This window comes from Macaca mulatta, chromosome 15, assembly GCF_049350105.2.
Source record: "Macaca mulatta isolate MMU2019108-1 chromosome 15, T2T-MMU8v2.0, whole genome shotgun sequence".
Classification (NCBI taxonomy): Eukaryota; Metazoa; Chordata; class Mammalia; order Primates; family Cercopithecidae; genus Macaca; species Macaca mulatta.
The window spans coordinates 58,303,136-58,330,064 of record NC_133420.1 but is presented as its reverse complement, the minus strand read 5'-3'; the positions used below and the strand labels follow the sequence as shown (position 1 = coordinate 58,330,064).

The window sequence follows — 26,929 nt, the reverse complement described above, 5'->3', positions numbered from 1 at the left end:
CATTTTACATAGGTGAGACTACCTATACTAACCTCTAAGAAGTTAATATCCAAATGTGTGTTATGATCTAACAGCAGAGGCTTTTCAAACTTTTTTTGACCATGATTCACAGCAAGAAATACACTTTACACCATAGTCTAGTAAACAGAAACACAAATAAAAGTTTCTCAAAACTACCTATCCTTACTACATTCAATGCACAGTAATATTTTCTATTCTTATCCTTTTAATTACTGTTGAATGTAAGCCCAAAATGTATCCCAGTTTGCAGTTCCAAAAATACTGCTCTAAAGACTATTATACACTTATTCAAATGATACTGCTCAAAATATTTTGGAGAGAAAGTCTCCCTTGGAAATCCCTTAAAAAGCCATGATCCATGCTTTTCAACACACTCCATCATTACAAAGCTAAGACTTTTGGGGATTAATCTTTCTGAAAAGGTAAATTTCACTAGAGCTAAATGTACAAAGTGGGTTATCACAGGGGTCCCCAAACCCAAGGCTGCAGACCAGTACTAGTCTGCAGTTTTGTCCTGAAACTATCCTCCCCACCCCCATCAGTCTTCCACAAAACCAGTGCCTGGTGCCAAAAACGTTCAAGACTGCTGGATTATCACACTGAATAACACTATTCAGAATAGTCTGACTCATGTAGAGCTCTGGCATTGGCTAATTAATCACGGTGTTACTAGGAGTGAAATTGATAGGAAGCCTACTGTATTCCTACTTAATTTATATAAGGAAAAAACTTGTAGGTCGAATGGACAAAAGACTAATTTGAATTATAAACCGAGAATCATGGCCCCTCAATCAATTTCCAGACTTGAGCCAATTTATAGACCCAGAATCCCTTGAATGAAGGGGAGGCTGGGTCCCTCTGAGGAAGGACCCCACTACACTACCAACAATTTATGCAGTGAATCTTTCTCCCATCCTTCCCCAAGGAGACCTCCGGCCTTTTACCAGGGGAACTGTGCACTGGGGAAAGGGAAATGATCAGACATTTTGGGGACTACTGGACACTGGATCTGAGCTGACGTTGATTCCAGGGGACCCAAAATGTCATCATGGTCCTCCAGTTAAAGCAAGGGCTTATGGAGGTCAGGTTAATGGACTTTTAGCTCAGGTCTGACTTATAGTGGGTCCAGTGGGTCCCTGGACTCATCCTGTAGTCATTTTCCAGGTGCCAGAATGCCTAATTGGCAGAGACATACTTAGTAGCTGGCAGAACCCTCACATTGGCTCCCTGACTGGTAGAGTGAGGGCAATGATGGTGGGAAAGGCCAAATGGAAGCCATTAGGGCTGCCTCTACCTAGAAAAATGGTAAGTCAAAAACAATATCGCATCCTTGGAGGGACTACAGAGATTAGTGTCACCATCAAGGACTTGAAAGATGCAGGGGTGGTGATTCCCAGCACATCCCTATCTGGCCCGTGCAGAAGACAGATGGATCTTGGAAAATGACAGTGGATTATCATAAGCTTAACCAAGTGGTAACTCCAACTGCAGCGGCTGTACCAGATGTGGTTTCATTGCTTGCAAACTAACACATCTCCCGGTACCCAGTATGCAGCCATTGATTTCACAAATGCTTTTTTTCTCTATTCCTGTCCATAAGGCCCACCAGAAGCAATTTGCCTTCAGCTGGCAAGGCCAGCAATATACCTTTACTGTCCCACCTCAGGGGTATAGCAACTCTCCAACTTTGTGTCATAATCTTATTCGGAGAGACCTTGATCACTTTTCACTTCCACAGATATCACACTGGTCCATCACATTGATGACATTATGTTAACTGGATCCAGAAAGCAAGAAGTAGCAAACACACTGGACTTATTGGTGAGACATTTGCATGCCAAAGGATGAGAAATAAATTCAACTAAAATTCAGGGAACTTCTACCTTAGTAAAATTTCTAGGATTCCAGTGGTGTGGAGCCTGTCAAGATATTCCTTCTAAGGTGAAGGATAAGTTGCTGCATTTGGCCCCTCCTACAATCAAGAAACAGGCACAATGCCTAGTGGGCCTATTTGGATTTTGGAGGCAACACATTCCTCATTTGAGTGTGTTACTCTGGCCCATTTATTGAGTGACTCAAAAGGCTGCCAGTTTTGAGTGGAGTCAAGAACAGAAGATGGCTCTGCAACAGGTCCAGGCTGCTGTGCAAGCTGTTCTGCCACTTGGGCCATGTAACCCAGCAGATCCAATGGTGCTTGAGGTCTCAGTGGCAGATAGGGATGCTGTCTGTAGTCTTTGTCAGGCCCCTATAGGTGAATCACAGTGGAGGCCTCTAGGATTTTGGAGCAAGGCCCTGCCATCTTTTGCAGATAACTACTCTCCTTTTGAGAGACAGCTCTTGGTCTGTTACTGAGCTTTGGTGGAAACTTACGTTTGACTATAGGTCCTCAAGTCACCATGTGACATGAGCTGCCTATCATGAACTGGGTGCTTTCTGACCCATTTAGCCATAAAGTGGGTGGTGCACAGCAGCATTCCATCATTAAATGGAAGTGGTACATACATCATCAGGCTCAAGCAGGTTCTGAAGGCACAAATAAGTTACATGAGGAAGTGGTTCAAATGTCCATGGTCTCCACTCCTGCCACCCTACCTTCTCGTCCCCAACCTGCACCGATGGCCTCATGGGGAGTTCCCTATGCTCAGCTGACAGAGGAAGAGAAGATTAGGGCCTGGTTCACAGATGGTTCTGCACGACATGCAGGCACCACCCAAAAGTGGACAGCTGCAGCACCACAGCCCCTTTCTAGGACATCCCTAAAGGACAGCATGAAGGGAAATCTTCCCAGCGGGCAGAACTTCAAGCAGTGTAACGGGCTGTGCACTTTGCATGGAAGGTGAAATGGCCAGATATGGGATTATATACTGATTCATGGGCTGTAGCCAATGATTTGGCTGGATGGTCAGTGACTTAGAAGAAGCATGATTGGAAAACCGGTGACAAGGAAATTGGGGGAAGAGGTATGTGGATGGACCTCTCTGAGTGGTCAAAAATTGTGAAGATATTTGTATCCCATGTGAGTGCTCACCAATGGGTGACCTCAGCAGAGGAGGATTTTAATAACCAAGTGGATAGGATGATCCATTCTGTTGATACCACTAAGCCTCTTTCCCCAACCACCCCTGTCATTGCCCAGTGGGCCCCATGAACAAAGTAGCCATGGTGGCAGGGATGGAGGTTACACATGGGCTCAGCAACATGGACTTCCACTCACCAAGGCTGACCCACTGCTGAGTGCCCAATTTGCCAGCAGCAGAGACCAACACTGAGCCCTCAATAAGGCACCATTCCTTGGGGTGATCAGCCAGCTACCTGGTGGCAGGTTGATTATACTGGACCTCTTCTATCATGGAAAGGGCAGAGGTTTGTCCTCACTGGAATAGACACTTACTCCAGATATGGGTTTGCCTATCCTGCAAACAATGCTTCTGGCTTCTGCCAAGACTACCATCTGTGGACTCATGGAATGCCTTATCCACTGTTACGGTATTCCACACTGCATTGCCTCTGACCAAGGTGCTCACTTTACGACTAAAGAAGTGTGGCAGTGGGCTCTTGCTTACGAAATTCACTGGTGTTAGCATGTTCTCATCATCCCGAAGCAGCTGGATTGACACAACAGTGGAATGGCCTTTGAAGTCACAATTACAACGTCAACTAGGTGATAATACTTTGCAGGGCTCGGGCAAAGTTCTCCAGAAGGTCACGTATGCTCTGAATCAGCATCCAATATATGGTACTATTTCTCCCATAGCCAGGATTCACAGGTCCAGGAATCAAGGGGTGGAAGTGGCACCACTCACCATCACCCCTAGTGATCCACTGGCAAAATTTTTGCTTCGTGTTCCTACAACATTACATTCTGCTGGCCTAGAGGTCTTAGTTCCAGAGGGAGGAATGACACAACAACAATTCCATTAAAGTGGAAGTTCAGGTTGCCAGCTGGACACTTTGGGCTCCTCCTACCTTTAAGCCAACAGGCTAAGAAGGGAGGTACAATGTTGGCTGGGGTGACTGACTCAGACTATGAAGATGCAATCAGTCTACTACTCCATAACAGAGGTAAAGAAGAGTATACATGGAATACAGGAGATCTGTTAGGGCATCTCTTAGTATTACTATGCCTTGTGATAAATCACAACAGCCCAATTCAGGCAGGACTACAAATGGCCCAGACACTTCAGGAATGAAGGTTTGGGTCACTCCACCAGGAAAAAAATAAAAAACACAACCACCAGGAAAAAAAACCCATAACCTGCTAAGGTGCTTGTTGAAGGCAAAGGAAATACAGAATGGGTAGAAGAAGGCAGTCATCAATACCAATTACGACCACATGGCCAGTTGCAGAAATGAGGACTGTAATTGTCATGAGTATTTCCTCCTTTTTTTGTTAAAAACATCTTTGTGCATGTATACACTTGTACTAAGAAAATATCTTCAGACCAGGCATGGTGGCTCATGCCTATAATCCCAGTACTTTGGGAGGCCAAGGTGGGCGGATCATCTGAGATCACGAGTTCAAGACCAGCCTGGCCAACATGGTGAAACCCTGTCTCTACCAAACGTACAAAAATTAGCTGGGCTTGGTGGCGGGCGCCTGTAATCCCAGCTACTAAGGAGGCTGAGGCAGGAGAATGGCTCAAACCTGAGAGGTGGAGGTTGCAGTGAGCTGAGATTGCGCCACTGCACTCCAGCCTGGGTGACAGAGCAAGACTCTATCTAAAAAAAGAAAAAGAAAAAAAAAAGGCCAGGTGCAGTGGCTCACGCCTATAATGCCAGCACTTTGGGAGGCAGTGGCAGGTGGATCGCCTGAGGTCAGGAGTTTGAGACCAGCCTGGCCAACATGGCGAAACCCCGTCTCTACTAAAAATATAAAAATTAGCTGGGTGTGGTGGTGTGCCTGTAATCCCAGCTACTTGGGAGGCTGAGGCAGGAGAATCCCTTGAACCCAGGAAGCAGAGGCTGCAGTGAGCCAAGATCATGCTATTACAATCCAGCCTGGGTGACAAGAGCAAGACTTCATCTCAAAAAGAAAAAAAAAAAAAGAAAAAAAAATCTTCATTTTATTTCCTTTATCATATGACATAAGATTTATTGACTTCACATCAGCATTTAAGTATTGTTAACTTGATATAGTAGTATTTGGGTTGGGGACTGGTGCGTTTCTGGTTGTATGAAGGATAGTTTTATCATGTTAGGCATAATTATGACCTTATCATTGTCTTTATTTAAAGATTATGTATGATCTCAGGAGATGTATATGGTTCAAGTTGACAAGGGGTGAATTTCTGATGGTTAACACTGACTGTCAACTTGATTGGCTTGAAGGATGCAACGTATTAATCTTGGATATGTCTGTGAGGGTGCTGCCAAAGGAGATTAACATCTGAGTCAGTGGGCTGGGAAAGGCAGACCCACCCTTAATCTGGGTGGGCACCATTTAATCAGCTGCCAGCATGGCCAGGATATAAAGCAGGCAGAAAAATGTGAAAAAGCTAGACTGGTTTAGCTTCCCTGCCTACATCCTTCTCCAGTGTCGGATGCTTCCTGTCCTCAAACAACTGACTCCAAGTTCTTCAGCTTTGGCATTCAGACTGGTTCTCCTTGCTCCTCAGCTTGCAGACAGCCTATTGTGGGACCTTGTGATTGTATGAGTTAATACTCCTTAATAAACTCCCCTTTACACACACACACCACACACACACACATACATACACCCTATTAGTTCTGCTTTTCTAGAGAACCCTAATACAAACATATTGTTTACTGCCACCATGCCTGGCTGACAGTCTTCTTAACAGGACTCTTTCAGTAGTCTAAGAAATGATCAAATGTGAAAGCCATAAAAATATATATTATAAGTTTTAATTTTGTTTATATCATGAGATGTAAAGAGAGAATGGAAAATAGAATCAGGTCAGGCACAGTGACTCATGCCTGTAATTCCAGCACTTTGGGAGGCAGAGGCAGGAGGATCTTGAGGCCAGGAGTTAGAGACCAGCCTTGTTAGCATGGCAAGACCCCTCTCTCACTGCAAAAATAAAAAATTAACAGGGCATAGTGGTACATGCCTATAGTCCTAGCTTCTTGGGAGGCTGAGGCAGGAAAATCACTTGAGCCCAGGAGTTCTAGGTTACAGTGTACTATAATCGCACCACTGCACTCTAGCCTGGGTGACAGAGTGAGTGCTGTCTTTAAAACAAACAAACAAACAAAAAACAGAATCATCAACTTCAAAGATTATTCAGTTATATATAAAGTAAGCGTATTATTGTTTAATTTCCTATCATATTATCGTTGTCAATTCCTCAATTCCCATATTAAATAAATAAATCCTCTATGGTTTCTCCTTTATTTAGGTCAAAATCGTAGGTATTCAGAAATACAAAGATAAAGCGAGCCCTGGTTTACCTAATTTTAGAATACTCTTCCCCTTTCACTTCTCCTTCTCCTTAACAGCACCCCCAGCAGAACGGCCATTTACCCTACAATTGAATGTTTGCTATGACAGAAAGCTTACAGGAAAATCCAATCCATTGTAAAGTAATGCTGCTAGAAGGTTTTCCTTACAGGACTGAACATCTGCTCACCTTTCTCTTCTACACATTGATGAAAATTCTATCATATACAGCTCATCAAGAACATATCCACCTACTCTTCCACAAGCTCGTGGCAGTCCTCAGATAAAAACCTATAAGATGAAAGCACTGCACCCAGTAAGGTCTGCAGGAAATTCAAGATACATTCTGTCTTACAAGAGCCTACAATTCACTTAGGGAGATTTTCATGATCAAGTACAAAAAGTACATAATATGTATGATGCATGTACTGTAAGGCTAATAGAAAGCATACCAGAAAAATTTACAGAGAGGTTCAAAAAAAGGCAGGGAGCACTGCATGGGTTGGATGAACAGAGTAGTTTCTATGGATGAAGAGAGTAGTGAATCCTGGCTACGGAAGTTCATGTAGGGCCTCATTAGAAGATAAAGATGGAAGGTTAGTTTGGGGCAAGACTGTAAAGAGCTATGGACTTGATCCTCCAATGAGCTGCCTTGCAAATGTGGGTATAGGAAACTAACATAATACAGCATCTTAATAAAGATAATTATCCTACCAGTATGTAGAATGACACACATTGAGGAACATAAGATTTAATTATTGTGATTACCAATATAAGAAAAAAAAGCTTCCTATATATGAAAAGAACTACTTTTCAAAATAAACAAAAAACCTAGATTGCATAGTAAAATATATTTAGAAAAACTGAAAAAATAATATGAAAATCAAGACTAAATACATCTATATCAGTAATTATAAAAGAATTTATATCAGTAATTATAAAAGGTTTAATTGATCTATTAAAAGTTTTCACAGTAGGTCATAAAGTAAAACCCAACTCTATTCTGAAAAATAAGAGATATACCTATAAAAGTAATTCCAAAAGGTTGGAAACTAAAAAATAAATAAAGTAATACTAGCAAATATAAATAATGGAAAAGCTGGGGGGTACCCATCTCTAGTTACTAAACAAAGTGGAATGGGTCCAAAAAGCATTTACTAAGACAAAAAGGAAAGGGCACTTTCAAAGGCTAACAGCACAATTTGCAATGACAATGTAACAGTTGTAAATATCTATATATGAAATAGCACAGCAACAACATCTGTAAAGCTGAAATTATGGGAGATACATGTAGAAAGAGAAATGAATCTGTAATATAAATTTTAATTACTTATCTCAGTCCAATGACAGATCAAGTAAAAAAAAAAAAAAATTAACAAAAATGACCTAAGTGACATTTACTAATGTTAAATCTGATATAATCATCTCAATAGATGCTAAAAAGGTATTTGACAAAGTCCAACAGCATTCTTGATTTAAAATGCTACTCACTTAACAGAAAAAATATACATCTGTCTTAGCCCAAAGCCATAATCACGTCTATTGGGGAAATACTAAAGGCATTATTACTAAATTTAGAACAAGACAAGGAATGTCATTAAGAACACTATTATTTAACATTCATTTAACATTTTTGGAGGTACAAGACAAAGTAAGTAGGAAAAAAGTTGTAGGTATAAAAATGAGAAAGGAGGAGATAAAATTGCCACTCACTGCAAATGACATAACTGAATACATGACAACCAAAAACAAATTAACTAAAATAATACCACAAATAATCAGAGACTGTGTAAGATAATTAGATATAAGATTAATATACAAAATTAATAACATACACACACATAAAACAATTAAAGTATATAATGGAAGAGGAAAAAAGCCTATTTATAATGCAACAAAAAAGGAACCAAATGTCTAGGAATAAACAAACAAAATGTAAAAACAAAAAAACTTTTAAATTGTCCCAAAGGACCTAAAAGGACACTTGAGCTTGTAGAAATACATACAATCTTCATGAAGAGGAAACATCATAGAGCAGTCAAGCCTCCCTCAGTTAAAATATACATGCAATGTAATGAATAAAATACCAAAAGGTTTTTTTAAACCAAAAAAGCCCATTCTAAAATATAAGCAGAAAACCACCATGGCACATGTATACCTATGTAACAAACCTGCACATTCAGCACATGTATCCCAGAACTTAAAGTGAAATATAAAAAAATATATATACACACACATATATATGCAGAAAAAAGGAACTGAAGATAAAGTCCACTAATAAACCCAAATAAAGAGATGCTATATACCTCAAGTCAGAGAGAAAAGATAGGCACTTCAATAAACTGGTTTGGAACAACAGGCAGTCACCTGAAAAAATATATACAGTTGTCCCTGGGTACCTACAGGAGATTGGTACCAGGACACACCACCAAAATCCATGCATGCTCAAGACCCACAATTAGCCCTGTGGAACCCACAGATACAAAAAGTTGGTCCTCCATATCCTTGGGTTTCACATTCTATGAATACAGTATTTAAGATCTGCATTTGGTTGTGGACATGAAAACTTGCCGGATATGGAGGGCCTATGTGACACTTGCTGGAAACAGAGGGCCTACTGTAGGAAAAAAAAAAATCCACATATAAGTAGATCCACGTAGTTCAAACCTATGTTGTTCAAGGGGTTAACTATATATTTAAAAGCATGCTCTAAATCCTCATGAGAATGTATTTCAAATAAATGTAAAGATTTACATATTTCCAGTGAAACCACAAAAGTAGCCAAAGAAAATACATGAGAATTACTTTCAAATCTTGGAATGGAGAAGGCATTTCTAATTATGAGTCATAATCCAAAGCCATAAAACATTGATTAAACTACAAACACGAGCCCACTTATTACACAAAAGAACCACATAACAAATAATAGAAAGAATGAACCAACAAAAAAAAGAGAAAAGAAACTGAGAAAACATAAAAAGAATTTCCCTAAATTATAAAAAGCTCCTGGAAATGGGTAAGGAAAAGACAACATCCCAATAAAAAAAAGAAAATGAACAAAGATGATGAACATATAATGTTATTCACTGTAATATTATTTGTAATAGCAAAAGATTAGAAACAACCTGAATATTCATCAGAGAGTGGATAAATTACAATGCATCAATACAATGGAATTCTATGCCACTATGAAAATAAAAATGAGGACATTCTAGACGTACTAATGGAAAGATCTCCAAAATACATTATTAAAGGAAAAAAGCAAGGTGTATATAAAATAGGCCACTGAAAACCAGATGGGGGGGTGATATCAGCTATAGCAAAAAATAAAAAGCCATGAGAAGGGTTGAAAGTACAATGAGTCAAAAAGTGTAAGGCTTCAAATCTAGGTGACTGAGAACTGAAAAGGAAGACTATCTGAGAGAAAAGAATTTCTGTGCAGTCACAGATCTACTTCAATTTCACTAGTACATGCCTTCCTCTAGTCAATGGGAAAACAGCTGTCAGAAGATGAGTTACCTTGTACCAACTAGCATGGGAAATTTGTACATCGTGTTTGACTACCTTTTACACCCAGGACTAATGCACCAAGAAAGTAACACTGCCCAAGGCACTAATAGAAGCACTAACAGGCTCCCAGCTACTCCAATCTATAGAGATACAATAATAAAATTGAATAGTGGATAGGAATTAACATGACTGGATATCAAGATGCAATAGGATGGGAGAAAAGCTCTAAGATAGTACATTAGAGAGTATCTAAGACAGCACATTAGAGAGTATCCACATCTATCTCCTTATGGTCTTCTGTCCCTTAAATGGAGATATTTTTCCCTTTCCACCCAGTGAAAAAGCAAGAGAAAACAGTCAGATAGAGAGAGAGAGAGAGAGAGAGAGAGAGAGAGAGAGAGAGAGAGAGAGACAGACAGACAGACGGAACTACTGGAGCATAAAAGAACCAGAGAAAACAGCATAACAGGGAAGAATGGGGTAGTTAACGGTAGGAAATGCTCTAAGAGTCTTCCAGTAGAAGACTTACCAAAGAATATTACAATTTGTAATTAGGAAGTTACTCCAACCTAGGGAATATACCACAGTCACTTAAAAAAAGTTAAATAATGTATGATAGTCTCCAGTACGTCAGACAACAGGCTCTTCTATTTATAATCTTTCTATCTACAAACTTAAAAGTTTTCACAGATGCAAATCAAGCAAAACCACATTGACTCTGCCTGTCACCAACAGATAAAATTAGCCATCCCTTATATGATGTGCTACTCTGGACTTACGCACAAGGGCATTAACAAACACCATTTCAGAAACTAAACATGAAGAGGATGACTGTGTGTACTTTTAAATGATTTCCATCCAAATTTGTTTTGCTTTAATGATACTGGTTTTAATTACCTAAAATATCCGATATGAATTACCTCAGTAACTGACAATGGGTTAATAAACTGATAATAATTCAAGAGTCCATAACTCTCTTTAAAGAAATTGTGCCCTGCACATATGTTTATTGCGGCAATATTCACAATAGCAAAGACTTGGAATCAACTCAAATGTCCATCAGTGACAGACTGGATTAAGAAAATGTGGCACATATACACCATGGAATACTATGCAGCCATAAAAAAGGATGAGTTTGTGTCCTTTGTAGGGACATGGATGTAGCTGGAAACCATCATTCTCAGCAAACTATTGCAAGAACAGAAAACCAAACACCGCATGTTCTCACTCATAGGTGGGAACTGAACAATGAGATCACTTGGACTCGGGAAGGGGAACATCACACCGGGGCCTATCACGGGGAGGGGGGAGGGGGGAGGGATTGCATTGGGAGTTATACCTGATGTAAATGACGAGTTGATGGGTGCTGACGAGTTGATGGGTGCAGCACACCAACATGGCACAAGTATACGTATGTAACAAACCTGCACGTTATGCACGTGTACCCTAGAACTTAAAGTATAATAAAAAAAAAAAAAAAGAAATTGTGCCCTGAAGACACCTTGTTGCTTCTTTAAACTAAAAACTATTTAAACAACCTGAATAAAAGTGCATTTAAAGCCACTAAGAAAACATCTTTTATCCTATTTTTACAATATTACAGAATATTTATTAACTAATACTTCAAAGTAATATTCAAAAATAAGTCACAGACTCTTAGAAAATTGTATCATACGGAACTATGGAAAAGCTTCCTGCTTATTTCCTTAAATACCACAATCCATTTTGCACTAGAAGAGCTAAAGATAATCCAGAGACACTAGATACAACTGTAGAAAGGGTATTCCCCAAATAAAGTAAGCTAAGAAAGGCATCAACCACAAAAAGCTAAGGCAACAAACACAACAGCCTGACCACAATTAGCTACTTCAGTCATACTAGCCAGGTGGTTTCTCTTGCCTCATGGTACAAATGAAGAAGACATCAGAATCCTCTGATTATTTTGCTACAGGATAATGGATACTTCTCAGAATTAAAAGTTACAAAATTTATTGAGGGCTCGGTTATTATATATTTTAAAGCATTTTTTTATTCAAGACAATAACTAGTGTGTATCAAGGAAGTCTTTATAATTTTACTTATCGTTTTAGAATGGAAAACACAATTTACCCTCCTCTTTTAACCAACTCTCCACCTTTCCAATGGTAGGTATAGATCAGAAAAGCAAGACCATATAATGAGCTTTTCTTGATCCCAAATTAAAATATCCATCATAATCTACTTTATCTGCCAATAGGTTCTCACCAAATACCTTCATTATAGTATCTAAAATTAAATAGATTTGTTAAATCCCCAGTTTCATCAAGTCTATAAACAGATTTAGCTTACGGGCCAAAACTTACTAAAAGTAGTAAATGTTACATATGCTTTTGTGTAAAATACTATATCCCAATGGAAGCAATATTCCAGACCACAGAACTATGGTAACTATGGTGTATGTAAGTTAAGCCTACAGGAGCAAATGAAACTGCATAACTAGCAATTTGAAATCTTCCACACTGGCTGGGTGCAGTGGCTCACGCCTGTAATCCCAGCACTTTGGGAGGCCGAGGCAGGTGGATCACCTGAGATCAGCAGTTTGAGACCAGCCTGGCCAACGTGGTGAAACCTTACCTCTACTAAAAATACAAAATTAGCTGGGCATGGTGGCACATGCCTGTAATCTCAGCTACTTGGGAGGCTGAGGCAGGAGAACTGCTTGAACCTGGGAGGCAGAAGTTGCAGTGAGTCGAGATAACACCATTGCACTCCAGCCTGGGCAACAAGAGCGAAACTCTGTCTCAAAAACAAAACAAAAAAAACTTCCACTTAAACAGAATTTTTATTTTTTCATATTTTCAGTAATGAGAAATCTGCACTATAATCTACTCTTTTCTTACTAAATTCAACTAGAGAAAGATTATATATTTCTAAAGAATCATCATCATTTTCCACATACCTAGTTAACTACAAGAGTCAGAGATATATTTTTTGAATGATTTTGAATGTTCAAGGTAATAGAAATGATGTTTTTCTATGTGGAGCAAATGATACCTTTCAAACAGCAGGGCATAAAGCATGCTTCCTCACTTTCATTTATACCACTTACAGGAATTTATTTGCTTTTGTATTAAAAGCTGAAATGCATATCAAGTTAGATTTTTTATTTCTATCAATCATATTTGTCACTATTTTGATAAGGCTATGTTATAACTTACCAAAGGAAAGAGACAAGTTAACAAATACTCTAAGAAACCACTAATATCTAGACTTGACTTTTAAAATTAAAAGCCTCCCCCATTTACTCATTTCAGAGGGTCAAAAGATAACATAATCACAGAAGGATGTCAGCACAAGCACTATCCTCTTCTAAGGTGCTTTCTCCATTTCACAACAACACCATTCACTTAACAACATTTCCTTTTCTACTATTACCTTAGAAACAAGCATCTCCTACATGCCAGACATCATACAATGTCTTTCACATACATTGTATCTTAATCTCACAATCTTGCAGAACAATTATTCCCACTTTTAGAAAAAATTGATACTCACAAAGATAAAGAAATTTGCCTACTATCACAACAGCTAAAAATAGAGGGAGCTAGGAATGAAGCAGGTCTTTTTAGCTTCGAAGTCACTCTACCTTCTAGTACTCTCAGTTACCCTAGAAATCCAGACCATAGAACTACTTCCATAATTGATCAACTCTCCCTGAAAGGGAAATAAATTGCACACCTAACCTTCTGGGGAAAGAATCCACATAACAAACAAATGTTTGGAGCATTCACGAATATTTTAATCTAACAGTATCTTCTGTTTACAGTTTACAAACATGTATATTATCTCTTTAAATCATCACAGCAACTCTGAACATGAAATAGGAATTACATTATCCCTATTTTATAAATGAAAAAAAAACTTTGCAGTCTCTGGTATACAGTAAAAGGGAAAATATTTATTAAATGAATAAGATTCAAATAAGCTAAGTGACGTGTCCAAATTAATGGCAGAACAGGATTCAAACCCTGATCTCCTTTAATTCTAAAACCAATAGACTATACAACAAAACACAGCTCCATCCATAAGCTTTTTTCAAAATAATATAAAAAATTTATGTATAATACTAATTAAAATACAGTTATAAAACAGAGCTAAGCTGATAACTTATTCACTTAATAGTCACATTTTTAAGTGTTTTTGTTGGCATAATGACAATGTAATTATTAGGATAAGAAGACCACAAACCACAGGGGCCAGAAGCTGGTCATATGAACTCACTGCATCAGTGCACACAATTTTAATACCATTGGACAGACAACTTGAAAGTTTCAAAACAAGGATGTCTATTTAGTCATTCATTCATTCACTCAGTCCCTCATCTTAACATTTATTGAGCACCTATTATGTGGCAAAACCCAGAAGAGTTTAGGTTCTTAAAATGCACTACAAACACATTCAGTCTCATTAGTTATCCCAGAACTAAGGAGGAGAGGTCTTTATCTCTATCTGATATGTAAGAAAATGGAAACTCGGAAAGGTTAAACAACTTTTTGAAGTTACGTGGTCAAGCTAGGAGTTATTTCCAAGTGGTAGAATACATCTACGCATGTGGGTATCTTTTCTTTCTATATTTCTATGAACCAGTAGTCTACCACTCTACACCAGGATTAAACAAAAAGAGTCCAATCTTACATTGTTAAAAATATACACATTACTATTAAAAATCCATACACATATGCACAGAACAAAACTGAAAGGAAATATGCTAAAACGTTATCAGTGGTTAGTGTATGCATTTTTTTCTTCATTATGCTTTTCTGTACCATGAAAGTGTTATCACTTTCGGGAATCAAAAAATATGTCAGGAAATCTGTTGGTTTAACATTTTAAGTTACTACAACAGTATTTTTCACAATGCAAGTTGGGACCCCTTCTGTAACACAAAGAGAATCAAAACAATCAAGGTTACTCCCAACAGAGGCAAATGGGGCAAGGCGGGGTCAGCCACCCAGTTAGGAAGTTCTTCCCTACTGAGTGAGATCAGCAATTTTTAAAAAATAAAATAAAGCACAAAATAGAAAAACAATCATCAGTAAACAACATACATAGTAAGGGTAAGTACAGTTTTGCAAAATATGTTTTTGCTAAATGACTTCATTTTCTTTTTGAGATGGAGTCTCACTCTGTCACCCAGGCTGGAGTGCACTGGCACGGTCTTGGTTCACTGCAAGCTCCCCCCCCAGGGTTCACACCATTCTCCTGCCTCGGCCTCCCAAGTAGCTGGGACTACAGGTGCCTGCCACCACGCCCAGCTAACTTTCTGTATTTTTAGTAGAGACGGGGTTTCACCGTGTTAGCCAGGATGGTCTCGATCTCCTGACCTCGTGATCCACCAGCTTGGGCCTCCCAAAGTGCTGGGATTACAGGCGTGAGCCACCGCACCCGGCCGACTTCATTTTCTAATATGCTGTATCTTATTCACTATATGACAACCACACTGCTCTCCTTGCTATTTCTTGAATATGCCTGGGACACTCCCACATTAGGTGCTTTGCACTGACTAATGGCCCTGCCTGGAAGGTTCTTCCCCCAGAAAATTCAAATGACTAACTCCCTCACTTGCTTCAAGGCTCACCTGTCCAGTGATGCTTACAAACTACAACTCCCCTAATACACTCCTCATCCTCCTCAGGTAAACCCTATCTTTTCTTTTCCCACAGTACTTAAATTGTTATTAAACACTTACTCTGTAATAAGGCATTGGACAAGAAACTGAGATCTAAGAATGAGAAAAGGTGATACCTTTCACCACTTTTGTTTCATAAAATCATAATAGTAGCATGGAATACCATCACCACTCAGGAGTCTAACATAATACCAGTATTATTCCTCGGAGGTTAATAGGAAAATAGAGATGTTAAGAAGAAACAAGGGTGGTGAGTAGCAGATCCAAGATTTGGGCCCAAATCCCTGATCCCTAAACTAAACATTCTTCTAAAAGTTTTCTCTTTAGTCTATATACATTCAAGTGATCATTAAGGGAAACAAATGCTTCGACTCTTCCAGAAGATATCCTAAAACCAGAGTATAGGTACAAATAAACAAACTGGATGATTTCTGAACAAATAAGAACACATGCTTTAAAACTGTAGCACAGTCTTTATATTAGTCCCCTTTATCCAATCATGATCTGAAAACATTAAATGGAAAATTCCAGAAATAAACACTTTATAAGTTTTAAATTGCATGCAGTTCTAAGTAGTGTGATGAAATCTCACACCATCTTGCTTCAAATTAGGTGGGATGTGAATCATCCTTTTGTCCAGCATATCCCCACTGCAGACACAACCTGCCCCTTATCAACTGTAGTAGTATTGGAATCACGATACTTGTGTTCAAGAAACCCTTACTTTACTTAATAATGGCTCCAAAGCGCAAGAGTAGTGATGTTGGCAATTAAGATAGGCCAAAGAGAGGCCAGGCACAGTGGCTCATGCCTGTAATCCCAGCACTTTGGGGGGCAGACGCAGGTGGATCACCTTAGGTCAGGAGTTCGAGACCCACTGAACCAGCATGGCAAAACCCCAACTCTACTAACAATACAAAACTTAGCTGGGTGTAGTGGTGGGCGCCTGTAATCTCAGCTACTCGGGAGGCTGAGGCCGAAGAATCGCTTGAACCCAGGAGGCAGAGGTTGCAATGAACCAATATCATACCACTGCACTTCAGCCTGGGCGACAGAGTGAGACTCCGTCTCAAAAAAAAAAAAAAAAAAGATATGCCAAAGAGAAGCCATAAAGTGCTTCCTTAAGTGAAAAGATGAAAGCTCTTGACTTTATATGGAAAGAAAATAAATCATATGCTGAGGTGGCTAAGATCTAGATTAAGAATAAATCTTCCATAAAGAAACTGTGAACAGTATATTTTATTATGAGTTACTATTGTTGATCTCTTACTGTGCCTAATTTATAAAGGAAACTTTATCATAAGCATGTATGAATAAGAAAAAACATATTATATATAGGGTTCAGTATAATCCACAATTTCAAGCAGACCCTGAGCATCTTGGAACATTATCTCCTGTGGATAAGATGGGAATACTGCAACTCTAAAGCAAAATTAGGGTCTCTGAAACTGTTCATTTCATTCAAAGGTTAAACTAACAAAGAACTAAGTATTTTATGACATTGTAATACTTTTGTTGTTAGCACACTACAAGACTTCCTGTAAGGAAATAATATCCATTCCTATAGTAAAAATTCCTGCTATTTAAAAAGTTTGAGGAATGAGTCCATTTGAGTAGCTGTTTTCTAAGAAATCATTTTGACTAGCAAAAAAAAAAAAAAAGTAGCTCTTCTTTATTCTCAGCCTTTCAGAGGTGAAATCATTACAGAAGTGTAAGCTTATCACTGGCTGACATTTTACTGTACTTGGGCCAGAACTCCAGTAATAAGTCAAAGGAACTGAAAATGTGAAGGTTTCTTCTCTCAAGGTAACACCAATGACAATACGTATCTTATACTTGCAGCTGTTCTGTAAGCAAAGAGATAGACTTCAGTGATGTGTTGGTAATTTTTAAAAGCTGGCATTTCCCCCTACATTATTTAAAACTTCAAATACAACAAAACAGGCCTGGCGAAGTGGCTCATACCTGTAATCCTAACACTTTGGGAGGCTGAGGTAGGTGGATCAACTGAGGTCAGGAGTTCGAGACCAGCTGGGCCAACATGGTGAAACCCTGTCTCTGCTAAAAATACAAAAATTAGCCGGGCATGGAGGCAGGCGCCTATAATCCCAGCTAGCTGGGAGGCTGAGGCAGGAGAATCATTAGAACCCGGGAGGCGGAGGCTGCAGTGAGCCGAGACCACGCCACTGCACTCCAGCCCGGGCGTCAGAGTGAGACGCTGTTTCAAAAAAAAATACAAGAAAACAGCTAAAGAACAGGCTTGTAAATATGAGTGCATCTTGTTTATAGGACAAGAAATTTTAACTCTAACATTTTATTTTGTAGATGCATTCATAATCTATATTCCTAATGACCTCTTTTCTTTCTTAATTTTTTAAAATTTATTTTTCCCTGAAGAATGTCAAGCAAGACCTAACAACCTTTTTCTAAAATCTCTTAAATCCATTCACCAAAGGTCCCACTACCAGACTATAATAAGGAAGAAATGTAGAAAGTATTGGCATTCTACTATTCAGCCTATGGTTTTCTTTAGCTCATATACTACTACAATGTTTTTCTGAGATGGTTTTCTTCTGCTTTTTTGTTGCTTTTCTCTACTATATTAGTAATGTTCATGTCTACAAATTCAGGTGACTTAAAATTAGAATCCAATATAATGCTCAAAGTTCTACATAATGATGAAATCTCAGGTTTGTAGGAATTGCAGAGATGAATGCGGTGACCACAACATCACCAAGGACTCCCAAAGCAGTTAGAATTTGATTTCAATATTTACAAGGATAGAACCAAGACCCACAGCATTATAGAAGGGACTTCTCCAAAGTGGCATTTGTATTCCTCTCCGCTCTTGAATGGACTAATCTGAATGCTAGTTAGAATCCACTAAAGATCATGATTTTTATTTTTGCTAAGTTGATAACAAACTGTTTTAATGAAGTTGGCCAAAGGGTTTGCCAGCTTCTTTAGGGCCAATTCTGACATTTGGCCACGTCAGCCAACCAGACAACAAGACTTGTTAAAAACAAAACAAAACAATAAAAAAAAAAAAAAAAAAAAGGTATTCAATGGATAGAAAAGGTTTACTACATTATTGAGAGGCACAGCCCTTTTTCTTCATTCCATTCAGGACTGAAAATAAGCTGATCCATTTAACTATTCAAGTCAATATTCAAATTCATCTTTTTCCAAGACTACTCTGATTCCTCCATTGAGAAATAATTTGTTTCTGCCAAACATCCATGGCAGTACTTCTCAAACTTTTATGTGCATATGAACCATCTGGGTATAAGTTCTTAAAGAGAAGGTTCTGATTCAGTAGTTCTGAGGTAAGGTGATGTAAAAGGTCTCATATGATGCTGATGCCTGGGCTCACAACCACACTTCTGAGTAGCAGGATCTATAACCCACTTCTACAAACACCTTTGGCATCCATTACTTTCCTTTTGGTATTCTAATTATTTACATATATATCTTCTCTCCTCATCTGAATTACTAATTTCTTGAAGGCATGATATGCATCTCAATGATCTTTCTCTTCTCCATAGCAGATTGCAAATAGACTTTCAAATGATAGGCAGAAAAGAAAAATAATAAAGATACAGATTAAGTTCCTGCAGCCTGGGCTATAGATGAGTTCCTCTCTATGGAATCAGTTAGGCTAAAAATCAATAAATCTTGCAAAAAGTCAAACTGTTTTTAACCACTCCTTTGGTTAGAAGAAATAGAGTACAGCCAACAGTCAATATTAGAAAAGCTGTGACAAAAGAATGCTAAGCATGCCTCGTACACACTTGCAACATGCTGACAAGCTAGCAGATTTTTAAAGGAACTATCCAATCAAATAATAAGTCTATAATCAGTAGGAGCTAAAGGAATACGCTTTTGTAGTGTATCTTGAAAATAAGATAGACTACACAAAGAATCACTAAATCATCAAATCCATGTGCTTACCCTATAGACAAGAAAAATAAGTAATTTAACCAAGGTTATGATGGGTAAGTAAATGGAAGAGTTGGAATTCATATAGATGCCATGACATCTACTTTTGAATTACCCTGCCTTTTGAGTGGAGACTCAAAAGAGTAATGCCTTCCACTGTTCATAAACTCTATCTTGTGAGTACATTTATTCTGAATTACTGGAAGAAGAGTAAGTAATTTTTTGAAAAGAAGACACATAGGCCGGGCGCGGTGGCTCAAGCCTGTAATCCCAGCACTTTGGGAGGCCGAGGCGGGCGGATCACAAGGTCAGGAGATGGAGACCACAGTGAAACCCCGTCTCTACTAAAAATACAAAAAATTAGCCGGGCGCGGTGGCGGGCGCCTGTAGTCCTAGCTACTCAGGAGGCTGAGGCAGGAGAATGGCGTGAACCCAGGAGGCGGAGCTTGCAGTGAGCCGAGATCGCGCCACTGCACTCCAGCCTGGGCAACAGCGTGAGACTCCGTCTCAAAAAAAAAAAAAAAAAAAAAGAAAAGAAGACACATAACAAGAACACATAATACAAACATGCACACACAAAAAACAAATTATCAATAAATATGAAAAAAATTCAACTTTGGTTGTAATCAAAGATATGTACATTTAAATTGCGATGCCATTTTTGGTCTACTAAATTAGCACAGATTACAAAAACACCCACTATTGATAAGAGTGTGAGGAAGTGGGCATAGTCACACCCTGTTAGTAGGAATACATGTTGGTACAAATTTTCAGTGGGGCAATTTAGTACAACATATCAGAAATTCTAAATATAAGATATACCATATAACCCAAAAAATATAATTCTAGAAAAGTATCCTGAGGATGTATCTGGACATTTGCAGTGAACATCATTGTATGCATGCCTTTTGTACATTTTTTAATAACTGAAAAACTGGAAATAACCAGTAACCAAAATGTCTTAACAAATAATGAAGTAAGCGATAGTGTATTTAAAGGTTAAGCCAGTATAATGCTATTAAAAATCACAGTACACAGTTTAGAAAAACTTTTCAATAACTAAGCAATTAAACATCTCCAAGAGTTTTACAAATTTTAACCTATCAGACATATGGCTGTATATTCCAGTGCTTCTCAACCCTATGAGCATCATCACAGAATCAACTAAGGATATAAAGCGTTAAGAACTCTGTGTGGGCTGGGCACAGTGGGTCAGGCCTATAATACCAGAACTTTGGGAGGCCAAAGCGGGTGGATCACTTGAGCCCAGGAGTTCAAGACCAGCCTGGGCAACAAGGCAAAACCCCATCTCTACTAAAAATACAAAGATTAACTGGGTGTGGTAGCTTGTGCCTGTAGTCCCAGCTACTTGGGAGGCTAAGGTGGGAGCATCACGTGACCTGGGAGGTTGAGGCTACAGTGAGCCAAGATCAGGCCACTGCACTCCAGCCTGGGCTACACTGCAAGACCCTGTCTAGGGGGGAAAAAAAAGAACTCTGTGTTTGTCTGTGTCTGTATAGTCTAGAAATAGAAGACCAACAATTCTACAGAAAACCAGGCTAGACAGGAAGACAGTTCACACAAAAAGAAATGCAAATGACTTTTACACATAAGAAGCTTTATCACACTCGTATTAAAGAGAGGCAAATTAAAATACATTGAGATACCATTTCTCACCCATCAGACTGACAAATATCCAATAATTTGACATTATACTTTTTTAACCAAGGCTACAGGGAAACTATTACATTGTTGGTGAGGTCATAAAATGGCCCAACCCCTATAGGGAGAGTAATTTCAAATATATAGCAATACCTACAAAGCTACATATACATTTACCTTTTGCCCTAGCAACTTCAAGTACAGAAATCTATCTCAAAGATACATTATCAGAATTATGTAAGCATAAGCTATTGTTTGCAGAGCTATTCGTAATAGCAAAAGAATGGTAACAACAGTGAATTGGTATCTATCCAGTGAAGCACAAGCAGTTAAAAAGAAACAGGCAAAATTTCTATCCCCACCTCCAGAATAAAATTTTAAGTTAAAAAAAAGGTGGGGGAAAAGTGTGACTAATATGCTACAATTTAATCCAGGTGGAGGGAGAAACAAATATATACCAAAATAAATACAAATAGCTTGCACATTTGAAAAAAAAAAAAAAGAAGAAGAAGAAAGGAACATAAACTTGAAAACGTTTTTTAAAAAGTTTTCCAGGCCGGGCGTGGTGGCTCATGCCCATAATCCCAGCACTTTGGGAGGCCAACGCGGATTATCTCAGATCAGGAGTTTGAGACCAGCCTGGCCAACATGGTGAAACCCCATCTCTACTAAAAATATAAAAATTAGCCAGGCACAGTGGCGGGTGCCTGTAATCCCAGCTACTGGGGAGGCTGAGGCAGGAGAATCACTTGAACCCAGGAGGCGGAGGTTGCAATGAGCCAAGATGGCGCCATTGTACTGCAGCCTGGGCAACAGAGTGAGACTCTAACTCAAAAAAAATTTTTTTTTTTAAATTTTCCTAGGTCTGGCACAGTGGCTCATTCCTATAATCCCAGCACTTTGGAAGGGAGGCGGATCAGTTGAGCCAGGAGTTCAAGACCAACCTGGGCAATATAGTGAGACACTCGTCTCTACAAAAACTAAAAAAAAATAGCCAGGTGTGGTAGCACACATCTGTAGTCCCAGAGTTCCAGCTACTCAGGAGGCTGAGGTGAGAGGATTGCTTCAGCCTCAGAGGTTGGGGCTGCAGTGAGCTGTGATCAGTCCACTGCACTCCAGCCTGGGTGACAGAGCTAGACTCTGCCTCGAGGAAAAAAAAAAAAAGGGTTCTTTAATTAGGAGGGGGAGATAAGACAGTAAAAGAGACAAATTAGACTTATCCAAATATAGTTAGCTTTATAGATTTAGCTTTGGAAGAGATTTTATATAATTATAAAATAAAAGGTAAATTTTTTAAAACTAAAAATTGAAAGATAAATGAAACAAATGAACCTAGCAATATATATGCAGCTGGTGGTTAAGACCACATAAATTGAATTACAAATGTACAGGAAACACAAGGAACAGAGAAACATAAAACCCCACCACAAGGATGTAATCAGCAATATCCAGAATGTGGCAAATGCTACAGGACAGAGGATCAGTTTCCTAAACAAATTACAAGGAAAACAATGAGATGAAGAGAGAACCTATGGGTTTAAAAAGTTTTATAAACGACATATGAGCCAATTGGAATAGACAGACTTTATATAGCCCTTGCTTTGAACAATGTTGTTTTTTTTTTTTTTTTTTTAAAAAAAGGGAAACAATCAGGAAAACCCAAACACTGACCAGATATTTGATGATATGAAGGAATTTCTATTTTTCCAGATGTGACAATGGTATTGTGGTTTTTATTTAATTCTTACCTTTTTGAGGGACATACTTTAGTATGTCACCTGGGAAATTTTTTTTTAACTAATTTCTGGGGCTCGCAGATATAACTGACCTAGTATAGGGCCCCGATATCATTTCATTAAAACAGCCACAGATGATTCTAATGAGCAGCCAGGCTTTGTAAACTATTGATCTAGGGCAAGTTAAATCAACAAAATAAATAAAACTCACCTAGTTACCAATCAAACTGCATGCCTACAAAAGTACTCTTCCTGAAGACTGGAATCTGCATATATTATTAACACTAAAGGATAAAATTGACATCTCTGAATTCTACTGTGCTTATTTTTAAGGTACTTGTAACGATTAAATAAATGTTTACTTAGCTCTCTAATTTACATAGCTTCCTAAACTAAGTAAACTTTTCTTGGCTTCCTATACATATTGAACAAACCAAGAACAACAATGGCAAAACCCTTAGGTGTTCACGTGCGGGACAATTACGACTAGTAACAATTATGAACTATAAACATACTTATCAAGAGATTAACGAGAACACATCTTCAATAAAACAAATGGACTGCAGTGCTACAAATCTGAACTACAGAAGAGGTTACTTAGGGTGCATGAGACAACTTCTTTCCAATTTAGTCTTATTTCTCTTATCTCGCCTTTTCAAAACTTGTACACAACCAATACAGGAAGAACAGGCAACATTTCTATCCCCCTTGCTGATCATTTTCCCAGGGGAAAACCCTGAATAAACCCACCTTAGATAGGAAGATAAGCAGAAAAGAGCTAATTAAATCTATCGATCGAAATATATGTAAATAAAAATCTATATATATGCAAACAAAAAATATATATATATAATATATATATATAAGCTCAGGAAAAAAAGTTATCACATTGAGCTTTTGTGTTTAGTTACCCATCCAGAAAGGTTTTGTGGCACAGTGATATATTCCAAAATGCTTTGAGACTAAGGAAAAGATAGCTGCTTGCCTCCAAAAGTTTGGGATTATGTTTAGGCAGTTATCTTATATGAACACCACTAAATTTGAACAGGTCTGGTTCTCTAGGGTTGAGGTACAAAGTGCCTGAAGAAAATTATCACAGTAAGAGAAGGCATAGCTTTTTAGAGGAGGCTATTTAAGGGAAAAATGATGACCTCAGCTAAACAGGAACTTGGCTTTTCTACATCTGTATGTGAGAAGGAATAAACTTGAGGTCTGAGAGAGAAAGTTGGAGGAGTAGGAAAAAAGTACACAGGGGAACAAAGAGGACAAATTATTAGACAGCGAGAATACTGAGTAAGCAGTTTCCATCAGTAGAATTACCAATTAAGTAAGCAACTCAAAGTTGTGATTAGACAGGATGGATGTTTTACAAATATTTGCTAACTAGCATATGAGTATTAAAACTAGGTAAACACTGTATTCCAATTAAATCTAGTTTGACCTGTAATTCTAGTTTATTAAACCTTTTCTGGGGCTTTATTTTTCAGCCTTTTCATATCTGCAGGTATTCTCTAACATATTTTCCAGATTTTCATGTCTTTACATTTGCTTAGAAAGATAATTATACAAAATGCTTAGATTTTAGTTAAATCTAGATTCTATTTGGGAAAAAACTCACATTTAACAAGATTAGGTTTTTCTATAAAAAGCATGAGTTATTCCAAAATAAATTATTTCTTCTTCATAACTTAGCTTTACAACCAAACATACCACTTGAGGAAAGTGCATCTGATATAGTTTGCCTGCTCAGTGTCTCAACTTTCCTTTCCAATGTCTTAAGATTTTGCCCTTTTTTTCTGATACCCTAAAAGTGTACACAATTCATAACTTAAGTTAGTGGATAAGAAAAAGATAAGTGTCCAGTCTTAAGGAGAGAGTGGTCTCTCATAATGGTATTATTCTAACACTTCTAGAAGGAAAAATGTATTACAGTGTATAATGAAATCACCAAGAAATAGCACTATACAGAATATTTTCCTCGATACAGAAGTCATTTACTATTGTATACTTGTAAGAAGTGGCAATAAGACACTCTATCATTTAATATTACAATGTTTATATACAACTTTTTGTTCTCAAAAGTACTTTGACATTCCATTTAGTTTTTTACAGTGCTTTTTCTGAAAAGGTGCAAGTGACAAAAGAAAAGAAAGAACTATTTCAAACACAAATATTAAACATTTAATAGGATATGGCGGAATAAGCACTGCAAGTCAAGAGACCTGTTTCTAATCCCAGCTTTGCCTGTAACTAGCTATGTGACTTAATATGAGTCACTAAATTGCTTCTTAAATTGTAAAGAAAGTAGTTTCGTGTTTAAATCTGAATTTCTAAAAATCCACTACAATTAAGGTATTTTCAAATATTACATTATAATAACAGCCCAATTAAACGTAAGTCATTTTGCCATATGTGTCTAGTTCTTCCCTTTTGTCTCAATTTGACCTGAAGCCTGGATCACTTAGCCTGCACACTCAAGACGCACTCTGGAGCAAGAGGGACTAGGGAAAGATTCTTTTAAGATGGGATGATGCTGAGCAGGTTAGGCAGTTAGGAATTAATGCATATTCAAATAAGGCACAATGAAGAAGAAATCTGCTTCGATGGGGAAATACATTGCAACAAGATTTGAGGGAGACCTTGCGCTCAGACTGTCAGGTAACCACACCTTCCACCCTTCAAACTCTATTCTCCCAGTGGAATCCAAAGCAGTCTCCAGTTCCGGGTTCCCAACCAATCGCATCAAGCCACAACAGAGGGTTCTGCCAACCTGGGCACCGCTTCAGGGATCTAGATAGAGTGAGATTCACACAACCCTAGCACCTGTCGATCTCACACTCTTCCCAAATGGAGAGGGTGGGAAGGAATGCTAGGTCTATGCTTGGTCTTTTCCGATTCAAGCTACCACCAGGTCCGCTAGCCGTCGAAACTGAAAACCCCAGACTTTGGGGAGAAGGGGAAGCTCCTACGCCGCGACCCTCCCACGTATCACTCCCTCAGGGCTAATTCTCCCGTTCTCCCCCGACCCTGGTTTCTCAGGCCTCGGGGACCCCGTGCCTGGAAGCCGACAGACGGATGGCGAGAGTGAAGGCAGCGGGGGAGGGTGCACTCCAAAACACTGGAGGAAAAAACGGGAAAGCAGGGGCAGGGGTAGCAGTGTTCTCCCCGGGCGAGGGCGGGAGGCCGTTCGTGAGTCTGTCGATGGGTCTGTCATTCCCTCACTCACCAGGAGCAGAAGGGAGCATCTGAGGTCGGGTAAGGATAGGAAGACGGCTGGATGCATGGTAACGCTGGGCTCCGCGGCAGGGACAGGCGCTGGCGGCTGGGACTGGGCTGGGTTGGGTTGGGTTAGTAAAGGGCTGGGCTCCCGGAGCCGGCGGCAGCGGTGGATTCTCCAAGCAGCCGCACCTCGTCCTCTCGACCCGGGCTCCAGCGGCGAACACCCGGGACAACTTCCAGAGAGGCCTCTCACACCCTCACTTCCGGGTCCTGCCCACCTCGGTGCACTCCGGGAAATGTAGTCCTGCACTAGCCTCACCCCGCACGCCGTTGGTCATCTAGAACTTCCTTTCCCATTGGGCTCTCGGCCCAGGTCCACCGAGTCCTCTACGCGCTGGGGCCTGTGGGATAGAAGGGCTGAGGGCGGGTGTACGCAGTGCTTCAGAGGATGGGAACTACAATTCCCAGAAGGGTGTGCGGCCGAAAGCCTCGGGCGGCCTTCTGAGGGGCTCTGCTAGCTTCAGCGCCGTGGGGTCTGACCTGGCTGGGTGTAGTGTCCCGGCCTGGCAGGAGGGGCGGCCCGGTCCGGGTCGCACCTCCTGGAGCCGTCCCCGGGACGTCAGTCCTGGAGGAGGCGAGGGTGAGTAGGAGGGGGCCTGGCTGGGGAGGCTCGGATCGATCGGTCTGCACCGCCTTGGCCTTTGCTGCAGACTCACGGCCTTCCTGGCCTAGGCTGTGGCCTGAGCCTCCATCATTGGCCTCCTCGCCCGCTAC

The 26,929-nt window shown here is 39.4% G+C and overlaps 2 protein-coding genes across 12 annotated transcripts in view; one reads left to right on the top strand and one right to left on the bottom strand.

The window, feature by feature from the left end:
• The window catches only part of ERP44 (endoplasmic reticulum protein 44), a 115,196-nt gene extending 88,817 nt beyond the window's left edge, over nucleotides 1–26,379 (bottom strand). For both annotated transcript variants that reach the window (XM_015117213.3, XM_077965655.1), the window contains exon 1: nucleotides 26,163–26,379. In XM_015117213.3, the coding sequence (XP_014972699.1) occupies nucleotides 26,163–26,219 (57 nt within the window). In that variant the 5' untranslated portion in view covers nucleotides 26,220–26,379. The remainder of the gene's footprint in view (nucleotides 1–26,162) is intronic.
• Nucleotides 26,380–26,621: 242 nt separating this feature from the next.
• The window catches only part of INVS (inversin), a 236,930-nt gene continuing 236,622 nt past the window's right edge, over nucleotides 26,622–26,929 (top strand). For all 10 annotated transcript variants that reach the window (XR_013404658.1, XM_077965649.1, XM_077965642.1 and 7 more), the window contains exon 1: nucleotides 26,622–26,795. The gene's annotated coding sequence lies outside the window, so the exon portion shown is untranslated. The remainder of the gene's footprint in view (nucleotides 26,796–26,929) is intronic.